Source organism: Nelusetta ayraudi, unplaced genomic scaffold, assembly GCF_046127955.1.
Source record: "Nelusetta ayraudi isolate G7.1 ecotype Tasmania unplaced genomic scaffold, CSIRO-AGI_Nayr_v1 ptg000174l, whole genome shotgun sequence".
Classification (NCBI taxonomy): domain Eukaryota; kingdom Metazoa; phylum Chordata; class Actinopteri; order Tetraodontiformes; family Monacanthidae; genus Nelusetta; species Nelusetta ayraudi.
Genome location: NW_027466223.1, coordinates 142613 through 162585, shown reverse-complemented (window position 1 = coordinate 162585; position 19973 = coordinate 142613). Strand labels below are relative to the sequence as shown.

The following is a 19973-nucleotide window of genomic DNA, read 5'->3' as shown; positions in this document are numbered from 1 at the left end:
AGTGCAAGAGTGGCGGCGCCGTTCCTGCTAAGGGATAATCTAAATAGGGTGGTGCCTTTGGAGATCAGAGCACAGTGCCGCCTTTGCCTTCTATTCCCATAAGACACTTAAAAAAAAATGTTAAAAACAGACGTACTTAAAAAATAAATAAATAAATAAATAAATAAAATAAAAAAATCAAGATGTGCATCTCCGATATGCAAAAGACTGATTTTAACGTTGAAAATATTCAACATTTTTATTCCCCTTTGCCTACCCGTCAACTATCTTCCTCCTGATCATTAGCCTAACCGATAGAGGAGCCAGTCTCCAGCCCAGTGTCCTAAATCTCCTTCCTGCCGTAAGTGGCCATGTTTCCCTTCTCCCTAATTACGTACAGATGTCAGGGAAACGGACCTAAATGGCCGTCTAGGTGTTAATTGGTTTGAAGGATTGCTAACAGGACACAAACACGAAACGGGCAAATTAAAAGGGTCCACGCGGCCCATAAATAGTACAGTGGCGTGGCTGGGCGTGCTGTCACGGCCCGCCCGAAAGTGTTCTGGCTTATGTTGTCCATCGGTCGCGATGGAGAAAAGCCACACGCTCCGTCTGTCTTTGCTGAATTACTCTCCCCCCCCCCCGGAAACCAAAAGAAATATGCTTCGCTTTAATCATTGACGTTACGGTGCCTTTTTTTGAGCCACTCGTAGACGTTTTTAGAAAGTCCCACCTCGTCAAAGCCAAGCACAAAACTGCGTTATAGTGCCACTAGCGCGTGCCATTTTGGGGTCGTAGTCACCTTCCTCTGAAAGAGACACACAAATAATTCATAAAGTCATTCATAAATCATAAGTGAGGCTGGGAACATGGTCACACAGATCCTTGAAAGCTCCTCTCGCAAGGCCCCGTCTCTTACCGTAACAGGAAGCGCTCCGGTGACTTGACTGCGTACCGCCACGGCCAGTAAGGTGCTGAGTTGGGGAATTAACGCTCCTCCTATAATGGCCTGCTTCAGATGATGTAGATTGTGTGGATGTCTTTAGTGAGGCTGTGTTGTGGGAAAAGATCCGGGCAGACAGTGCTGTTAGGGCCTTCCAAAGAAGCACGTTCTCCGATACTCGAAATGTTGGGGCCGCAGTCGCAGCTTTGGAGTATTGACTCTGCAACCAGAGCTGGAAAAATACTGGTGGAAAACACAAGAGGTCCTCAACAAAGACCTCAGTGTCAAAGCAAGATTTCGAGAGGCATTTGGGTGGATGTTTGGTTAATCCTCTAACTATCTCAGCTGTAACACTTTGATTTGATGTCGTTTTTTTTTTCTCTCTCTCTCGCTGAAGCCAAAATGCTAAAAAAAAAAAAAAAAAAAGCCTCAATTTCTATGTGGGGGGAAAAAAACACAATCCTTTAGAGTGCACGTTCTCTATGGTTATGGCAATGCATGGGTTTCAAATATAAGCTTTGAATTTTCCAAACAATTGTCGCCGAGTGTCAAAGGCGGCTGTTTTCCTGCGGAGAAATCTGCGGCTTACACATCCGCTGAATGTGGAGATTTAACTCTTGTGAGGGTTCTGAGTCGCTGCCGTCTCGCCCTCCTGCCAAGGCCCCGCTTCCAATGCAGATCGGTTGTCCACCTGCTTGAAGAGCTGACATTTTGGCTCTTGCCGTGCGTTCCACTTTGTAAAGGGGGCTTTGAGCGAAGCGGCTGAAGGGATTTGCAGCTGGGTTCGAGCGGAGGGAGAAGCCGGATCTCCAGGCGGATTTGCCGTGATGGTGCTTTCAGAGGAACATACTGTTGGCGTCATGCAAAACACTCTCGTGTCTGTGGTGAAGAGTCACTGTACATCTCTTGTCTTGCAACCCCCCCCCCCAAACCCTCACAGTGGTGTTTATAGTAGCCTATGCTCGGTAGTGTAGGGCTGTAGAGAACAACAACAACAAAAAACTAAAATTAGACAAATTGCATTTGGTTCATCCCTTTGTTCCTTTCATTTTAGTTGAGGAATACGTTGGACTGTATTGTATTTGATTGGACTATGTGCACCCTCAACATTATTTAAGGGTTAAATAATGTGTGCCTTACACATTTTTTCATTGTGATATTTAGTTTCTCAGGAAAAAAATGGCTGCTTATCAATTAATCGTTAATCGATCGATAAGGTCGATCGACTAACGATTAATCAATTAATCGATAATTTGCATCCCTAGTTGTACATGCTAACCACTTTGGAATCTCAGCTCGAGTCTACCAGACACCGGCTGCCCAGCCTTTCTAATAGCATTGATATAATGCAACGCTCTGGCAGGGAAGCTCCTTAATTGGCCCACGCTGGGATGATGAAGCTTCTGCATTGGCTTCTTTTTCTTCTTCTGCTAAAACAGCTAAAACATTGAAGAAGAAAAAAAAAAAAAAAGGTAACGGTGTTCGAGCGACGTGGTAAAGGCCAAACTCAGAACAAGACAGGGGTATGTTTTGTGATGGCTACGTTCACAAAGGGAAGGAGCACAATGCCAAAGAAAATAATATTAGTGAAGACGTAAGGAGGAAGGCGAAGTCTGACGGTAGGTGGCTGAGGGGAGGCGCGCAAGTCTCAGAGACGGCAGGACAGATGTGGTGATGTGGCGCAGAGCCTCTCCACTGCAACCCTGACAGGAGTTGGCGTCGTGATACAGAAGTTGATTTGCATTCATGCCGGTGTGCGAGTCTGTGTGTGTGAGCCAGTAGCAAGCTGTCTGCCATTTTCGTGAAGGGCGGATCATTACTTTAACTCTCCATCTATCTCACTTTATCTTCCTCTTTGCACTCTGGCTGACGAGTATAACGCTCTGATTTCATAGTCAAGTGTGAGAAGTTGGAAGGTTGTTTTTTTTGTTGTTTTTTTTTTTCCTTCTGGTCTCTGTCCGTCTGTTTGCTGAGGGTAAGTGATGTGTATCCGAATCTTTTTTTTGCCCACAGGCTTTTACTTGCTGTTGTATTTGTAGTGTCAAAACTCTCAAGGCCAAGTTTTGACATTTAGTCTCTTTCCCGATGATGCGTCTCAGACATGTAACCTCCAGTTACAGAGACTTTTGATCTCCGACGTTGTCAGACAATGGCAACACCACCACCCCCCGCCCCCCCCCGACGACTTCGCTGCATCGCAATGCGTGCGTGTTGACTCGATATTCGAGGATGTCAACTACAAAGCGGATGTCTCGGGTTGCGCAGTCACACACTGCAGATACAGCCGCGTCTGGAGACGGCGGGAGCCCAGCAGTAATTTGCAGCTAGGAGGGGAGAGAGAGAGCGTTAAGCAGTCTCGGCGGCCTGCCCCACGGTCTGGACTTGTCATCAGGCCTGCCAATTAAGTGCTGATTAGGAGGTGGAACCAAATCACTGACAGCTAATTACTCATACACCAGGACCCCAACCTTTCCCTGATCAAACTCCAACCCTCACCTCACCAGCCTGTCTCAAAAAATTACCCGTTCTCTTAAAGCTCCAGGATCAATTTTTTTTCAAAAAGTAAAGGGGGCGGAAGAAAAAAAAAAATCCCATTACAAATGCAGGCTTGGTCATTAGCGGCGAGCCTCTCGTGACTCCCGGCATTAGCCGATCAATTTTATTTGTTTATGAAAACTTGAAGGCTCCGCCGCGGCGTTGCTCATTTCAATTTTCACCGGTTTAACGCGAAGAGCCTCTGAATTAACACTGACATCAGCAAATCAGTGTGTACTCTGGGGCAGCCCTGGCCAAGGATTCACCCCCACCCCCCCTCCGATGATCCCACCCTTCCCATCAAAGTAGACACCCCATATCCGAGGGTCTTTTGGCCCCGTACATCCCCCTCAAGGTTGGCCCAAGGTTGAGACAGTGCAGACAGGCAACTCTTGCCATCTGTTTTTTGTTTTTTCCTCATCAGGTAGAAAGATGGTCTTCGTTTTATTGTAGAGGATTCAAGTTTCAGAAAGCTTATTTCGGTGCCTCCGCTTTTGACTCCAGCTTTCTTGGCCAACAACCAAACCCGACGGAACAAAGGTGGTCTGATTGGTTTTATGATTGCAGTCTTAACAAATGCATCTATTGATTTTGCCCATGCCACTCATTGTTGATGCTGAAACGTGAGACACACGATTGGCCGGGACGGCCGTATCCCCTGCGCATTGTGTCGTGATGGGATTCAACAGCGCGCGCAAAGAAAATTTGTTCATATTGTGAATTGCGGGTTGAGGATCTGTCGAGGACTCTTGGCAGCGTGCGCCCTCGCCTTGCCGAGTGGTGCCTGTTAGCACAGCTGAATTGCTTCTCTAAACACGACAACTCCTAAAACAAAACATGCCACGGGTAAATACGCGAATTGTTGTTTCTGTGGCCCGCGCGGACACCGACAGATGTTTTGAGAACCTCCACCAGAACCTATTCACCAGTAACAATACACCGTATCCCTAACCTCCTCAACCGCCACACGGCATATTTTCATCCTCAAACACAAATATTGTTCCTTTCTCAGCGGAAGCCTCGGTCGTGGGAACCTTGTGCCACCGTCAAACCCCCCCCCCCCCCCCCTCCTTTGTCAAGGTCAGCAAGCTAACTAGTCCCCTGGCCTTTGGCTAACCGACTGGCCTGCGAGGCGGCGACATCTTCATCTATCACAGCCTTGACAAGGGATACCTTGAAGTAGATCCCCATCTCGGCGTGGATCTGTATTCCTTTTCTCCCCAAAACGGACGCCCATCCATCTACCCATCCCTCCATTGTTAAAGATCCTCCCAGGGAAGACTATAGTATGTCACTGTCCCAGTGCTCGGGACTCGGTAAGTCGATCCAACAGGAAATCAATAGCGCAGTCTAATGCTGAATAATTGAGGTTATGGGAGTTCAGCAGCGCTCCCCAGACATAGCCCCCCCCCCCCCCCCCCCCCCACACACACACACACACACACACACACACACACACACACACACACACTCACTCTGCCTTGTAACCTGCCATTATGCAGGGCGGGGCAGATTGTGTCCTCATGTCCCTTCCTTCGCACCCATTTGTTTGAGTTCACGCTGAGCATAACTGCCCCACCTTATTCTTTTGCTCTGGTTAATTAGCCTTTGTTATAAATCTTGCTTTTTTTTGCATTTACTTATTGACTTGTTTGTTTGGGTTTCTTTTTGTTCGAAAGAAGAAGACTGATCTGCAGTCACTTTGATGCGAAGGCATCAAAGTGCCTTCACATCTTTGGTGATCCATCAAAGAGAAAAATAAATTGTATTTTATATTTATTTTTTTCGTTTCACATTTTCTTCCACAATGTCCAAATATTCTAAGACGGGGAATATTGTGAGGAATGCAGCAGGGGAGGGCTACCTGCGCTGTACTTGGGTTGTGATATGCACTAGAGGGCACAAGCTGCCTGAGTAAGATGCCAAATTCAAGGTTGAAGGAGCGGATGGGGTGAGCTGAGAGGACCTCTGCAAGGGAGGGTTTTCGAAGCATGACAGGAGAAAAACAGGCTGGATATTGCTCTGTTTTGACCTGTTTGGTTCTGTGTTGGAGAGAGCTGGAGCAAGAATTTGTAAAAGGGCATCTCCAATTAGCATTTCAGTTCATTTTTATTGATGTGTAAATTCAGGGTGATTAATAGTGATAAACCCTCTGGTATAGTTTGTGGTGTTAGACTTGAGAGTAGGTATGAGTTTGAATTTAAATGGTCAACATGGTCTGACAAATCAAATTTACTCTGCATCCTTCAACCGTATTGACCCAGGATACATCCGCCAATGGCTATTGCTTGATTAGCAACCTCACTAAGTACTTAAGAGGCTGAGTGGCAGAAGGGCCCCAACACAAGGCGCTGTGAGGACGGATAGTGGAAAAATAACTGAACTGTGTGGGTGTGCGTGTGTTTTTGAAGGACATCAAGTGGCTTTTAGTCTGGGGAAAATAAAGAGTGTACTTGCTCTGCTTCACGTAAGTGTGTGAACTTTACAAAACAGGGACGTTGAACCAAGGTGTCTTTGTTTGACCGATACTAAAACGTACAAGTGAACACTTGTTAACTTAAGAGTTATTTGTAGGTCAGCAACATGCGATTTTTGGATGCGTGAATCAACCGCATCAGTAGGTTGAAGTCTAACCCGCAGATTCAAAGACCTTCCCGCAATGTAAAGCAGCCTGCACTCACATGCACGCTGCCTCAATAATTCCAGACTATTTAACAGCTCGCCCGGGGCCATGACAGGTGACGGTGCAAAGGCCACCCAAAAGGAAGAAAAACTCCCTAATTAGGTGTACCTCAGAGCCAGCCAGGCTGTCCTAATAGCACGTGTCATATTGGAATGTTGGTTTTGATATATAGTGGGCCATGGGCGCTACAACTGAGTTTCATATGTGACGAGGGTGTGTCTTGGCAGGGTTTGATTATTGATTGGTTGTTGATGTTGAACCAAGCATAAAGTGCCTAATATAGTGATATTATAAGTAGGGCTGTTGAAGTTAACGTGTTAATGACGCGTTAACTCAAACTCCTTTTAGCTGCACTCATTTTTTTTAACGCACGATTAACGCCTGGTTCACACCGGAGGCGGAAGCGCCGTGAAGATCCGCGTCAAGCTGGACAGGAAGTCACTCAAAAACAAAAAAGAGAATGTAAAAAGAAAAGAAAAAAAACCCACAAGAGAATCCGTTTAATTTTTTTAATAAAATACCACGATTACACCACAAATTATTGTTATGGATTATGAATTGAGAATACCTCAAGGTTTGAGTTTTTTTTTTGTGGAGAGTATCTGGACAGTATAGGTATGTAATCGTTTTGTAATGTTCCATTGAAATAAAAAAAAATAAAAAAATAGAATATTTCCACAAAGGAATCATTATTGTCCTCTCCAATTTTTAAGAAACACAATAAATACCTTGTTAATCGCGAGTTAACTCAGGACACTGCGATTAATCGTGATTAAAAATGTTAATCGGCTGACAGCCCTAATTATAACACTTCAACACTTCATGATGGTCTCATCTCATCAACAAAAGCCTTTGTCCAGAAATTACCAACTCAACTACACTGCTCACTGTTCACTAATCCTTCCCCAATGCCCTGAGTCAGGTATAACTCACTGGAATTTCCATCATTTTAAACTGCTGAGGATGTATGCACTTGTCAAGGATATGACGCTCCCCCTCTGTCTGCCCCGCTCCACTTTTGGCTTCATCTCTTTCCACCAGGGAGGTCTGAAATGTTTGAAGCTTCCCCTCCTTTATTCTCTTTTGCCCTCTCCCTCTTTCACTTCCAAGGTCCCTCCCTGGCTGTGGAGTTTTTTTTAGTTTTTTTAATTACTCTCTCCTGGCTTTGTGCATAGCCAATGAAAGATTGAAGGGCATTTTCCTCTGAAAGGCACTGTTGCAGTATGTTTTTTTTCTTGTTTTTTTTTTTTTTTCTTAATAATGCCACCACTTTTGGAGTGGAATACTAATACACAAACTGGGCCTTTATGTGCTTTTCTGAGCAGGTTTAAGTTTATATGGGCATGTGGCAGGGTGGCTTGCTGTTGCTTTGCATATGAATAGTGGACAGAGAGGACTCGCATTATTAGATTGGATGTGCGGCATTGTGGGGCTGAGCTGAGCGATGACTGGGGCAGCAGATCGGGTTCACCGCATTGATTTATTTCTTCTGGACCACTTTTCGGGTGCAACACCTCGAGGTGTGCCTTGCAAATCTGTTAGTATAGGGAGCATGAGGGAGTGCAATCAACGCCCTGTATGAAATAGTGACTACAGTACAATGTTTAATTTTGGTGTATTCAGCATTAAATGTGACTTAAAGTAGGCAATAATACGCATTGCTGTGCAAGTTCAGGGCACAGCATGTAAACCAAAACAAGGGCTTCGCACTTTTCAACAATGACAAAGAAAGAAAATGTTGTGTGATCATGGAATCAAGGAATGGGAGGTTGCCTTCACCTAACAGGACTCTGTTACCATGTTGTTCTTAGAAGGATTTTATTTTGAAACACTGGACGTAAAGAACCAATTTCAAAACACAAGAGTTTTCGGTGTTCATCCGAACACCATCATCAGTTGTTTGGTCCACAGGAAGTAGCTCTGGCAGTTATAGACCCATTAGGGTGACATGACTGAGATCACATGACAGCTCAATGTGTGAGCCAGAGAAGATGGTGTCCCAACAGCCTTAGCAACATGGTAACAGAGGCTCTGGGACCATGTTGTGTTTCCAAGGGGAGCGCAATCGGAGACGGACTTGCCTCCGACACAGACTTCTACTACCTTTGGTATGGCTTGTTGTTTAGTTTTACTTATCCAAAGTCAGTTAAAGTAAAACCACCTACAGTTCGTATGTACGCAGACTTCTGTGTTCAGGTCCGTCCCTGATAGTGGTCCCCTTGGAAACCAATGGATTTTTTTTTCATCCCACTTTCTCCCCCCAACACCATGGGAGCTAGAATAAATAGAGAAATAAGTATAAATAGAGACATTAATGAAATAGATTAATGTTTTTTTCAATGTATTGCCCTGCAATATGGAGAATGCCAGGCCAGAAAGTTACACAGCACCACCAGCGTGCTGGATGTGGATGAATGTAACTTGGTGCCTGTCTGACACCTTAGTACAGAAACAGTTGCTTTGCTCCATCAGGTGAATTTAGGCTTCTTTTGTAATTGCGTGCAGGATCCTTGTTTTTTGCCTCCTCTGATTCTTTTTTGAATTATCTGGCATTCTTTTCGGTGGGTTGCTGAACTCCAAACGTACGAAGACTGGCTTACGTCCTCGAGCCAGTCAGGAGGATGTCGGGCTGTTACGTTTGTGCATAATTGCGTCTAAAAATGGAGACATGTTGATGGGACAAGAACACGACGGCGTTATTCAGTGCTTTTGTGCGAAGTTAATGTGTGTCGGGAGACGGACGGTGATCTCATCACATTTTCCTTGCTTTGGTATGGACGCCCACTTTAATTGCTCCGCGTGATTATGTCATCAATTTTGTTCGCAGGGCCCCCCTCTCTCTCATCAATTTGGACTCGCGATCGTACACACCAATGCCGATCCTGAGACGCCGGTGTGCGCGGCAGGGGTGTCGTAGGAGTGTTTTTTCCCTATCTGTCAGCACTTGCGTAGGCAGGCAGGTAGTGCTTGCACTAATATGTGCGAATTCATTTTGCCGCAATACGGGAGGAATAAACATCAAAGGCAGGGACGGGAACTTGGCCGAGTGGATTTAAAAAGGGATGAGTCTCTAATCTGGTTAAACTTTGCTTGCTCTGTGTATTTTCTCACTGCGTCTACACTCAGTCTTTTCTTCAGCACCCGCCCTCCCCCCCAAACCCCACCACCCTTTTCTCGTCTACTTTTTTCTCTCTCTCTCCCCCCTTCATCTTCCGGGAGGGAATCTGCTTTGTGAGCTGAAATGAAAGATATCCAGTCTTAATGTTGTTTTTTTTTTTTTTTTTGCAACAACAGCAGCGTGAACGTTGCTTGTTTTGGGGATTTTGTTTTTGTAAGCTTGTCATCTCTCCGGTCGCGGTCAAATAAGCCACTCTCTTCAGCGGGCTGCTGCGACATCGCGGCTGTGAAACACGAGGATACGTTCCATCACAGAGCATTACCTTTACTTTGCGGCACGTGTAATCCCCTCCCGTCCCGTCTTAGGCGGCCTTCAGAGATCTTCGCTTGAATCAACCACATGTGACAGCTCCTGAAATATGCATATGCGAAGGCTCGGCCTGGGTTGGGGTGTGGGGGGGAGGTGCCATTTGAGTCGTATTTGCAATGCCAGCGATGGCAGGCCAAAGTGCTGGAGACCTCCTATTCTCTGAATATTTGATGGTCTTAATGAGCAGGGGGGAAAAAAATACAGGACTACGCACTTTGTTGGTTCTCCCGACTTTTCCGTGTTTGAGGAAATAATGGACGGGGAGTGAAGGATGAAATATTGAAAACTGTTGTGTGGTCGGACGTATAGGAAGGGTATTGCATTATGATGCCCTTTGGGTGAAGCGGTTCCAAGTAAATATCGAATTATGTCAAAGGGGAAACATGAAGCTCCCCCCCGGGTGACCCAAGAGTGTCATTGCAAGACTGAGTTGACGTGCCTGCGTCTGAACAATCAAATATCCTACTCTTTGATGGATGCCTGAAGGCAGCATGAGTAATAAATGGCAAAGATAAAAGGTGGAGAACGGATGGGTGGAGACTGGAGAGCAGCGGCTATGGATGGGTGGATAAATTGGTGTTGTGCCGATGAAGAATAGTTGCTCATGGCTATTACTCAACAAGTTCAGAAGAGTTCTGAGAGTCTTTTTTTTTTTTTTTTTTTTTTTTGGGGGGCGGGGGGTTGGTGGTAGAAGTGGCTTTTACACTTTTCACCACCGCAGCTTTGGTGGTAATAACTGCTCTCCCTGCAATAAAATGATGATAAACGACTGCAAGGGGAGCGGCGACGCGGACTTTCTGTTTGTGTGTGGCAGGCAGAGTTTGTGGCCTCTTGCCAACAAAACCAACAAATCTGTAACAACAACCCTCATTATTTACTTTTATATCTAAAAAATAAATCAAGACAAAAGGGCCAACCCTTAAGATCGATTCGTGTCCTCACCCTGGAACATTTACTGGGAATACACCCGGGTTGATGAATAGAACGAAAGGGGACATGGAGGTAGTTGGCGAGTGGCAAGAGGATGCAGACAATAGGGTTAGACGAAAGCAGATGATTTGATCTGGGAGCCCCTGATGGGAATACGTCCACACATGAGGACGGGAAGATTCAATCTAAGGTAAGGCGAAGGTAAAGCGGCTACACTGTCCTTATAAACTATGTACAGCCAGGCTACAAGTTCAGATCATAACAAATAAAACAACTATTTTTAGTGTTGGGTTTTGTTCAGAAAGGTACTTCCTGTGCCAAACTGAATATCTTGGATCAAATCACTCAGATTTCTTCAGAGACCCCTAAACTGGAACATATCTCCGTGGTCCTCCTCTGATCCTTCTCTTTTCTCCTCTTATTCTCTCCTTTTTCTTTGTCCACCCTGTTGGGGATTTTGTTTTTTTTTCTCTCATCGTCCCCACACACTTTAATCATGTAACCTTGAAAACTGTTTTCCTCATTTACGCCCACCTATGTGTCACACAACAAGTGGAGCTACCACATGGTCCGTGTTTAGAGCAGCGTCACAGTGGAATAAAGACTCAACCTTTTTTTTGCATTTATGCCGATCGGTTTCCTTCTCTGTTTCGATCTGTTGTCGTGTTTCCGTGCAGCCAAAAGAAAAAGCTTTCAGACACAAACTTAAGAGCGCACATGAAAAAGAATCACGTTAACAAAGCCGACCGTCAAAGTCTCTACTAACACAAACCGCTAGCAGCTTGCCAAAAGCTAAGCTAGAAAGCTACACAAACATCCTCTCGGCAATGACGCGACTAGCTAGCACTGCTGGCACATACACAAGGGAACGTTCTGCATTTAATCCTTAATTTAATTCTCATTTAAACCCAACTGGTTTAAACTGTTAGGATTGTACAATCCTAACAGTTTGGATGTCAGCTATGAAACCGGCAGAAGGACTTCCCGCACGCCTACAGCCTGTCAGGCTGGGAATCCCATCACTCCTCAGTCCCTGGCCCTCAGCACGGAGACATCTTTGTCTTTATACTCTGTCTACCCGTGACAGCAAAATTTTCATTAATTCTACAGACGACACCGCCGTGGCAGGACTTGTACACAGCTACGACAAGCCTGTCTACGGGGGATGAAGTCCAGAGACTCCCCGCTTGGTGTGCTGATAATTCAGCTCCTCCAAAACTAAACATCTGGTGATAGAATCATGGAGGAAGCGGGAAGTTCCTGCCCCTGTCTATATCAAAGTGGGGAATGATAAGCAGGGTCAGTGACTTTAAATTTCTAGAAATGAACCTTTCCCAAGACCTTGCTTGGACTACCAGCACCACTACCCGCATGAAAAAAAAGAAGAAAAAAATTGCAAAGCGACGTCTGAGGAAAGTCAGCCTGCCCCAGGAACTGCGAGCTTCCTTTTACCACTATCCTTTCTGCAGAGCATCATCTCCCACGACATTCCGGTGTGGTTAAACAGCTGCCCCAGGGCTGACAAGTAGGCACTGGAGATGGTCAGGAAGTCAGCGCAGGACATACTCCGGACACAACTAGCCACACTGAGTGCATACACAGAGTGCCAGATGTCAGCAGCACAGGGGGGGAAAAAAGGAAGAGAAAAGACATCACCCAGGAACCAAGCTCGCCCAGCTTCCCACATCCATTCAATGTCTGTGCTTCCAGACTCATGAGCTCAGATTTGTCTCCCAATGCTATTGCATATATATCGTCAGTCTGAAAACTGAAACTGAAGACTTTCTAACTTTTTGGCTTGTGTGCGTGTGTGTGTGTGTTTCCTCAAGTGGAACTTGTGCAATACCTTGTCTGCAACAGCTGCTTTATTATTAATTTCACCACATTTGAACCTACCTTGCTGTGCGCATCTGTGTGCAGTGCCAGTAAAGTTTGCTTTTTCTATTCTATTCTATCCAACTGTTTTCCAAATACTTTTTTTTGATACATATGTCTTCTGTGTATCACACCAATAACTAACACTTTGGAATACAACTTGACAACCTCAGAACAGCAGTCATATGTAGAAGTAAGTAAGTTCTCCTTATCCATCGATATTGTGATTGTGCTAACTACGAATGGCAATAATCATTGAGAACAGGGTGTCATTCACCCTCTCTTTGATTGAAGGTGCAAAGTGGACACGCTTCCCCTCCAGGTTGACTCCTGTCAGCCATCCCCTCCGTTTCAGTGCCAAAAAGCCCTTGTGGCAGCAGCCACGGATTAGCGTCAGCGCATCGCCGGTTGGGCATTACATGCCCGTGGTGGCACTGTCGCCCACTGCACCCCAACTGCAAATAACCCCTCGTTGTCTTCCGCCTCTCGCACGCTTGGACTCTTGGCGCGGTGGCTTTCGTTAACGGTCTCCAAAGCCCGATGCCGGCGGATCGGGAGCGCGTACTTTGATGGGGTGGGCAGGGGCGGGCGGGTCTGAGAAGAGGAGGCGGCAGGGTGAGGTTGTCAAAACAGAGCATCCCCCTCCTTGGCCGCCGCTTCCGCTCTCCTCCTCCTTCTTTGCCTCTGCTCCTCCACTTGTGCCGCCAAAAAGCCGGAGAAGAGATCAAAGAAGGGCCGACATGAAAGGCATCCCTGAGATTCTGTTTCATGATGCTCCGTCACAGATATGGAAATGCTGAATCCCAAATCCAGCCCCCCGTACCTAGGCAGCCCTTGTCCCACTTTTTCCCCCCCTCTCCTGCATCCTTTTGCCTCCAGTCCTCTCCTTCACAACCCCCTTTTTCTTCATCATCTCCCTCCCTCCCTCCCTCCCTCCCTCCCTGCCTGCCTCTCCTTAGCAGCCCTGAGCCTTAAAGGTAGATAGGGGTTGATTGGCAGCTGCTGTGACAGTCAGTGGAACCGGCAGAGTGGATGAGTGTCAGCCTTGCTCCAGGGGGCTTAAGGCAGCAGCACTGCTTTAGTTGGAAGGTGGAGAGAAGAGGAGAGAGGCCCCATGAAATGAGACTGAGTCGGTTCCTCTCTTCTCCTCGCTTCTCTCAACTGAAGCAGGTAGGAGCCAAATAGCTTTTTTTTTTTTTTTTTTAAAAAGAGTTTATTCCAAGACCTGAAACTGGAACAATTCTCCATGGTTTGGCCTTTCAGGTGCTTTACTTCTCTTCCTCTTACCTTTAGCTTAAATATAGCTGAAGCTTTTGCTAATGAAATCCGCCGTCTTGTTTTCCCGAGGCCTGATAGAACTCGACGTCCACAGCGGGGCAGTCATAACCAGACATTCCGGGAAAATAAATTAAATGTGAAATTGTCCCACTTCTTAAGTTAGCTATGACCAATCTCCGGTGAGAGATATGTTTTGCCGGCTTCCCGTGCCTGCGACTTTCCCTCGCAAGAATTGCATCAGACTTTCCTCCACGAATGTTGGTCCCATTTGTCCTGTTCAATGGCGAGGAGAGGACGAAAGAGTGCCGTGGCACTGCCAAAGGAAGGCGGGTAGGGCAAGTAGGGTTTGTATATCTTGAAATTTAAACTTTTTTTTTAGATGCTAAGACCACATTGGACTATGTCATGGATGGGTACATTCATTTCATCCAATTGTAGCCGTCGAATTCAAGACTTGTTTTCCCATTCCCAATTTCCGGCAGCAGTTTGTTGCTGCATTAACTGTCGCCTCAGCTGCTGAGTATCTTGACAAGCACAGCTCGTTTCAAACCCGTCGCCGTTTGAGTTTCTGGCCCCGGCGAGCCATTTTCACTCCGAGAGCTGCCTCTCGCGTCGATATTTTCTCTTTTCTTTTCCAGGCCTCCCTTTTGTGAACTCAAGAAATGATTGCGTGGGAAAATCCCAGCAGATCAGCACCGAAATGCTTAGAAGCACACCCCCCACCCCACCCCTCTCTGACTCCCAACAACTGTGTCACTTTCAAAGCCACTTACAGTGAATCACCATTCCTTCACTTTCTGATGGTTTCAATTGATCTTCAGCGGGTCTTATTGACCATTTGCACTTGACAAAATGCATTGAAATGTGCTGCTGATGAATTTGGGGGTTAGGGCGAGATTAAATCTAAACCCTCGAGGATGGGACAGGAAATCCGCAATCTCGGGAGCACAAACTTTTTCAAATCGCTGACTTTTTGTGGACAAATGCACTTTGGAGAGCCCATAAATATTGAATGCGGGATAAACGTAATGGCCGATGTGTGGACGAGTTTAGCCTCACGCGTAGTGCCCCGGAGTGTCTGCTGAAAGGCTGCGAGGCAATGCAAAGTGGACCTAATTAGAGGGATTTGGGACGTATTTAAAAATGAATTGCGCTTCGCCGCAACGCTAACAGCAGCATTCACCACCCGTCTAAATGGGCAGCTGGCAGGCAGGCAGGCAGGCAGGCAGGCAGGCAGGCGGGCAGGCGGGCAGGCACGGGGCTTGTCAGGCCGCTAAATGCTCCGAGTAGCACATGAATGGGAGGCCTGATTACTTTGTCACTAATGATTCATTGGCTCGCGCACATGCACACGGGCACCGCGGATACCTCTGGGGACAACACTCCGCGCTGCTCTGTGTCAACTGCTGCCTCTTCACACAATGGTTCCATTCACAACTATGTCCTTAGAAAAGTTTTATTTTTTTTTTTTTTAACCCAAAAACATCATTGCTTTCATTTTTTATTTATTTATTTATTTTTTTTGTGTATTCCCGTAAACACAACCACAACAAAGTATCTTCAGATGCCGTAACGCAATTTAACAAACAAAAAAAAAGTGCAATTACCAGTATGTTTGAACCCCTGGCATATTACATTCTCCAAACTGTCTGATGTCTAATATTAGAGTGGGCTGCTTTATTTTGAAGCACAATCAAAGAGGATCTTTCTTCTCTTTGATTGCTTTCTCAGGCGCGCCGAGGCAAATTTGTGACAAACCTTTTCCAACCTGATGAATTGCAATTTCGAGATCGGGATGCAAAGTGATTAGAGCGGAATGGCTGAGGCTCGCCCGTGATTGAGCGCGTCTCTCAAAGACGCCATTTCGAGTCGTGTGGGGGAGAGAGACATCTCGGCGAGGAAAAAAGAAAATGCAGTCAGCTTTAATTGTGCAAAGCCAGCATGAAAGACGTCGGCGTGAATTACCGCAACAGCGTACCACATGGGGATACTCGGCAGTGAGGCATAAATTCAGACACACAAACAGAAACACTTGCGCCCTTTGCATATGAATTCCATCACAGGGAAGAGAAGGGGGCTTCCAAAACTTGTTTATATGCAGATTTCCTCTGGTCGGGCTGATGAAAAACAGCAAATACATGGAGAATAAAAAAAAGCGCGTGCTTTCTTCTTTTTTTTTCCCCCTTTCTTTTTTTTTTTTTTTTACCTTCAGACTAATACGATGGAGGTACATGAAAGCTGTTTGCCCCCGGCAGCGACTAATGCCGTCTTTGTCGGCTGCTCTCCCGACATCCGTTGCATTTGATTACGTGGATTTTCAGGCAGCGGGAGCGCGTTAAAAGGAAGTTATCTCAAGTCATTAATACCCGCGTGATTATTTTGTAAAGAAGGTCAGGCTGTGTGATGGTTCTGTGAAGACTGAATATGAAGGTAACAAAAAATTTTTTTTTTTTTTTTTGACTTAAGCAATGAAGACAACTCGGCATTGAGACTTTGTGTACACACAGATAGTTTGTGGTTTGCTGTAAGTTTTGATTCATTTCAAGTTTACCAGCAGGGCTATGCTGAACATGGCTGAGTAATGTAAAGATCTAAACTGTAGGTGATTAATTGAACTTGAGCGTCGACCAGTTTCGGAAGGTTGGCTTCCCAAGATCATAAAATAAAAATAAAGCAGTTGAACTCTTATTATATCATATTAAGTGCCGTGCGCTACCTTGCCGTGTAGTGCAGCATGCGTTCCGGAAATGACTTTACACATGTGGTGTGCACATGTGGCGCTCTGAATTGCATTTAACGCTGCACACCGTGCCGTCTACCAGTCTATCGGTACCGCCCCCCCCCATCAATCCCCCAGACCCGTGGAGTCAAGGTACTGATGTGCGGACAAAGGATTGAGCGGCTGGTCCGTTTATGATTCAGACTTTTCTGCATCTTCCATCGGATCATTGATCTCCTTGGGTTTTTTTTTTTAACCCAGACAGCTGGTGTAAGACAGATGTGAGATATGATGTGAGAAGTAGACATGACGACAAGATTAGCAGAGGTGTGGCCGCTCCCATCTGGATGTTGCTGATAAGGGAAAAATGTTTGCAGACTGATGTGGAAGTAGCCGGCTAAATACTCTCAGCCGGTCTGAGTGCAATTAGTCATTAGCTGTAATCGTACCTAGAAGGAGCGAGACAACATGACTGTGGTAATCACTCTGTACGTGATGAATATGCTGTTTGTTTGCTATGTGTTTCCTTGCAGCTAGATGATGCTGAATCTTACACATTATTATACCTTTAACACCTCACGTCACTGAATCTATGGCATACTGTACACAGTCGTCAAAAGCGCCACCCCCACTCGAGAACCAATGGGTGATCTCCGCCGAAGTTCAACCCAAAGGACACTAAGATGTTTTTCCCTCCATGTCTCTCCAGCTGGTGGCAGTGTACGAGGAGCAGGACCCTCACAATGGAGGTGACGGCACCAGCGCCAGCTCCACCGGCACCCAGAGCCCAGAACCCTTTACGACTGAGCTGGGCTCAGCGTCGGCCTTCCAGCCTTACCAGACCAACAGTGAGATCGAGGTCACCCCGACTGCCCTCCGATCAAGTAAGTCCTGAGGCAGTGTCATGTCATCACACTCTGGGGCAGCTACATAAAATTAAGCTAGTTGTTGCTTTGATAAATAGTATTGGCCTTACAGGGAAATAAATAGGATTTTATTTGTCCAAGAAGGCTACTAGAAAAAATAAACCCATCATTCATTTACATTCCAAAAATAAAAGTCCACTCATACCTAAAGTGAGGGGGAGTGAATATGTAAATGTGTGTTAAAGGTCAAGTATGTAATATTAGGAAATTTTGAGAAGAAAAAGTGACATTAAGCGGTTACATTTCAGATTGCGGCATCTTTCACTCTCCCTCCCCCTCTTGAGCTTGCCAGTGAACTACATTTTGAGACCTTTAAATGTGGCATATTTTTTCCAAGGGTATTAATTGTCTATAATAAAAGTGCAATTGTGGACGGTAATGCTTTGGGCCGATGCAAATTTGCAGTTCTTCTTCTTCTTCTTCCATTCTCGAGTTCTTCTTATCATTATCACTCTTTTGGACTCTCCTCCTAAAAATAACCGGGGAAACTACCGCCAACACTCCAGAAAAACCTTTCCCTCCCCGCCCAGGCTCTGCTTCATTGGCATGCTTGAGGTGTGCTGTGCTGTGCGTGCGTGCATGTGTGTGTGAGTCGAGAGTCTTTCAAACCTGTGCAAGTGTGTCCGGGGGAGCGGCAGTGCACTGCCCCAGATGGACAGGTAGCGGCTGAGATAACGGCAGAAATTGAGACGCTCTCAGATAGGCAGCCATGCATAAGGCGAGAGCACACATGCCACAGGAAGGTGGACAGGCACACACTTGTGGACGGCGCACAAAAGCGACCCTCCGCTTCCAAAAAAAAGTCAAAAATAAAAAATAAAGTCACTCACTTATCAGTGATGCGGGTGTTGCTCTTGTCCACATGTCCACGTCCCATGAAGTGGAACCAGGGGGGCTGATGCGGAGCCGCCGTCGGCGTCAAGTGACAGCTTAAAAACATTCCAGCTACCAACCTTCACGCAGGCGTTCACGTCAAAAAAAAGAAGAAGAAGAAAAAAAAAAAACAGACACAGGATGTTGTTTTTGTGCCCTAACACGCAGCTAAATCCCCTCCTGGCTAACCCCGACGTACCTGTTGTTTGACACGCAAAAACAAAAAAATATCCAAGTTGAATCTCGTGGCTCGGTGTTTTCACCCAAATTTACATTTGAGCGCTGTGTAAAGCCGTGCCTCGTTTTCCCTCGACATCATGACATCATGTCCCAGTTGACAAAGATCCGGTAACGAGCAAGAGGGAAGCTTCTTTTGTTACTGGTATGTGACGGAACACTGCATTACAATTGTGTGTGGGAGAATGTTTAAAAGCAAAGGCGCTCTGGGTATATTGAAGTGAACGACACAAAAAACAAACAAAACATGCACATGGAGGTGGGGATTTCCAAGTTAGTTTTCCTCGTTCTAAAATATCCCACACTAGCTGCGTTTCCATTAGCCCTAGAATTGCGCAAAACCTAAATATTGCAATAAAAAACTGGGAATGGAAACACCTAATCTTTGAAAAAAAACTCTCAAATATCGCTAAAAGGTTTTTACGTTCTCTTGAGGTGGTTTTTCCAGACGTATCGATATAGAGGTGTATCGCAAAAGTGTCATGGAAACACTTTTTCGCGTTTACGCGTCACCAGACATGACGTTCAGGGTCACGTGACCAGTTCACTTGATGTGAAAATGGCTCGTTATGATTCTCTTAAATAATCAAAGAGAAAAATATAACAACCATTCTTGACAGCAAACCAATGTAAACAAACAAAAGCATTCTCGGAAATGTCACGGGACGAGATTTTACGAGAATTCTCGGGGGACGAGATTTCACGTGAATTACGGCTAATGCGCTTCACACCGTTCAACGGAAACGCCTGCAAATCGCGATTGTGCTTTGCCGAAATTTTAGAAATGTTGTTTTTATTGTGCGAAAAACTTTGACGGAAGCGTAGCTACAATGACGCAACACGCTAGCAGGCTGAAAACTCTCATTTGAAGCAGCGTACATGAATGAAGTCATATCCCGATTAAAATCAATTAAAGGATGCTCGTGTTAATGACAACATTACCCTGCGAGGTCTTATCTCAGACGCGGGTTGCTGCGTTCGGGTAGTGTGTGGCTTGTATTGTATTTTTAAATGCACTGGATGCGCAACTTCCTCTTCGTGACGATGCGATCTAAGTGGACGGATACCAATTGGGAGCGACTTTGCCACGCTGCGGTTTCATTTCAACGGAAGCGAAATTGGAAAATAGATTTAAATTCGAGTCAGCAATCGATTAACGAGGTAATGTATTCAAAGTTCTGTAAGAATTCTTATCTGCGCCATTCTTTCACCAACTGGCATGGATACAATGCTTTTGAGAACCCCTGACCCCCCCCCCGCTCCCCCCCAATCCTCTCCCCCGCAAAGACACGTCCGAGCTTTGTGGTGTTGCACCATAGCATTTGGATTATAATGAGACAAGATTGAAGCTTAACGGAGGGGAATGATTGCTCCCCACACGCCACCGCCTGACGGCTGGACCTGCAATTTTTGTCTTTGCTGATAATGACAGCGATGAAGACGGGTACGGAGGAAATGCACCGTGCTGATCCTACGGCTCGATTTCGCCTTTCAGCGAAAGAGGCCAG

The 19973-nt window shown here is 45.9% G+C and overlaps 1 protein-coding gene across 1 annotated transcript in view; it reads left to right on the top strand.

Annotated features, from left to right (window-relative positions):
* Positions 1-19973, top strand: part of LOC142880891 (partitioning defective 3 homolog) — a 230543-nt gene that overhangs the window by 76278 nt on the left and 134292 nt on the right. Inside the window, exon 3 of the mRNA XM_076014870.1 lies at positions 17139-17313. Within this exon, the coding sequence (XP_075870985.1) occupies positions 17139-17313 (175 nt within the window). The remainder of the gene's footprint in view (positions 1-17138; positions 17314-19973) is intronic.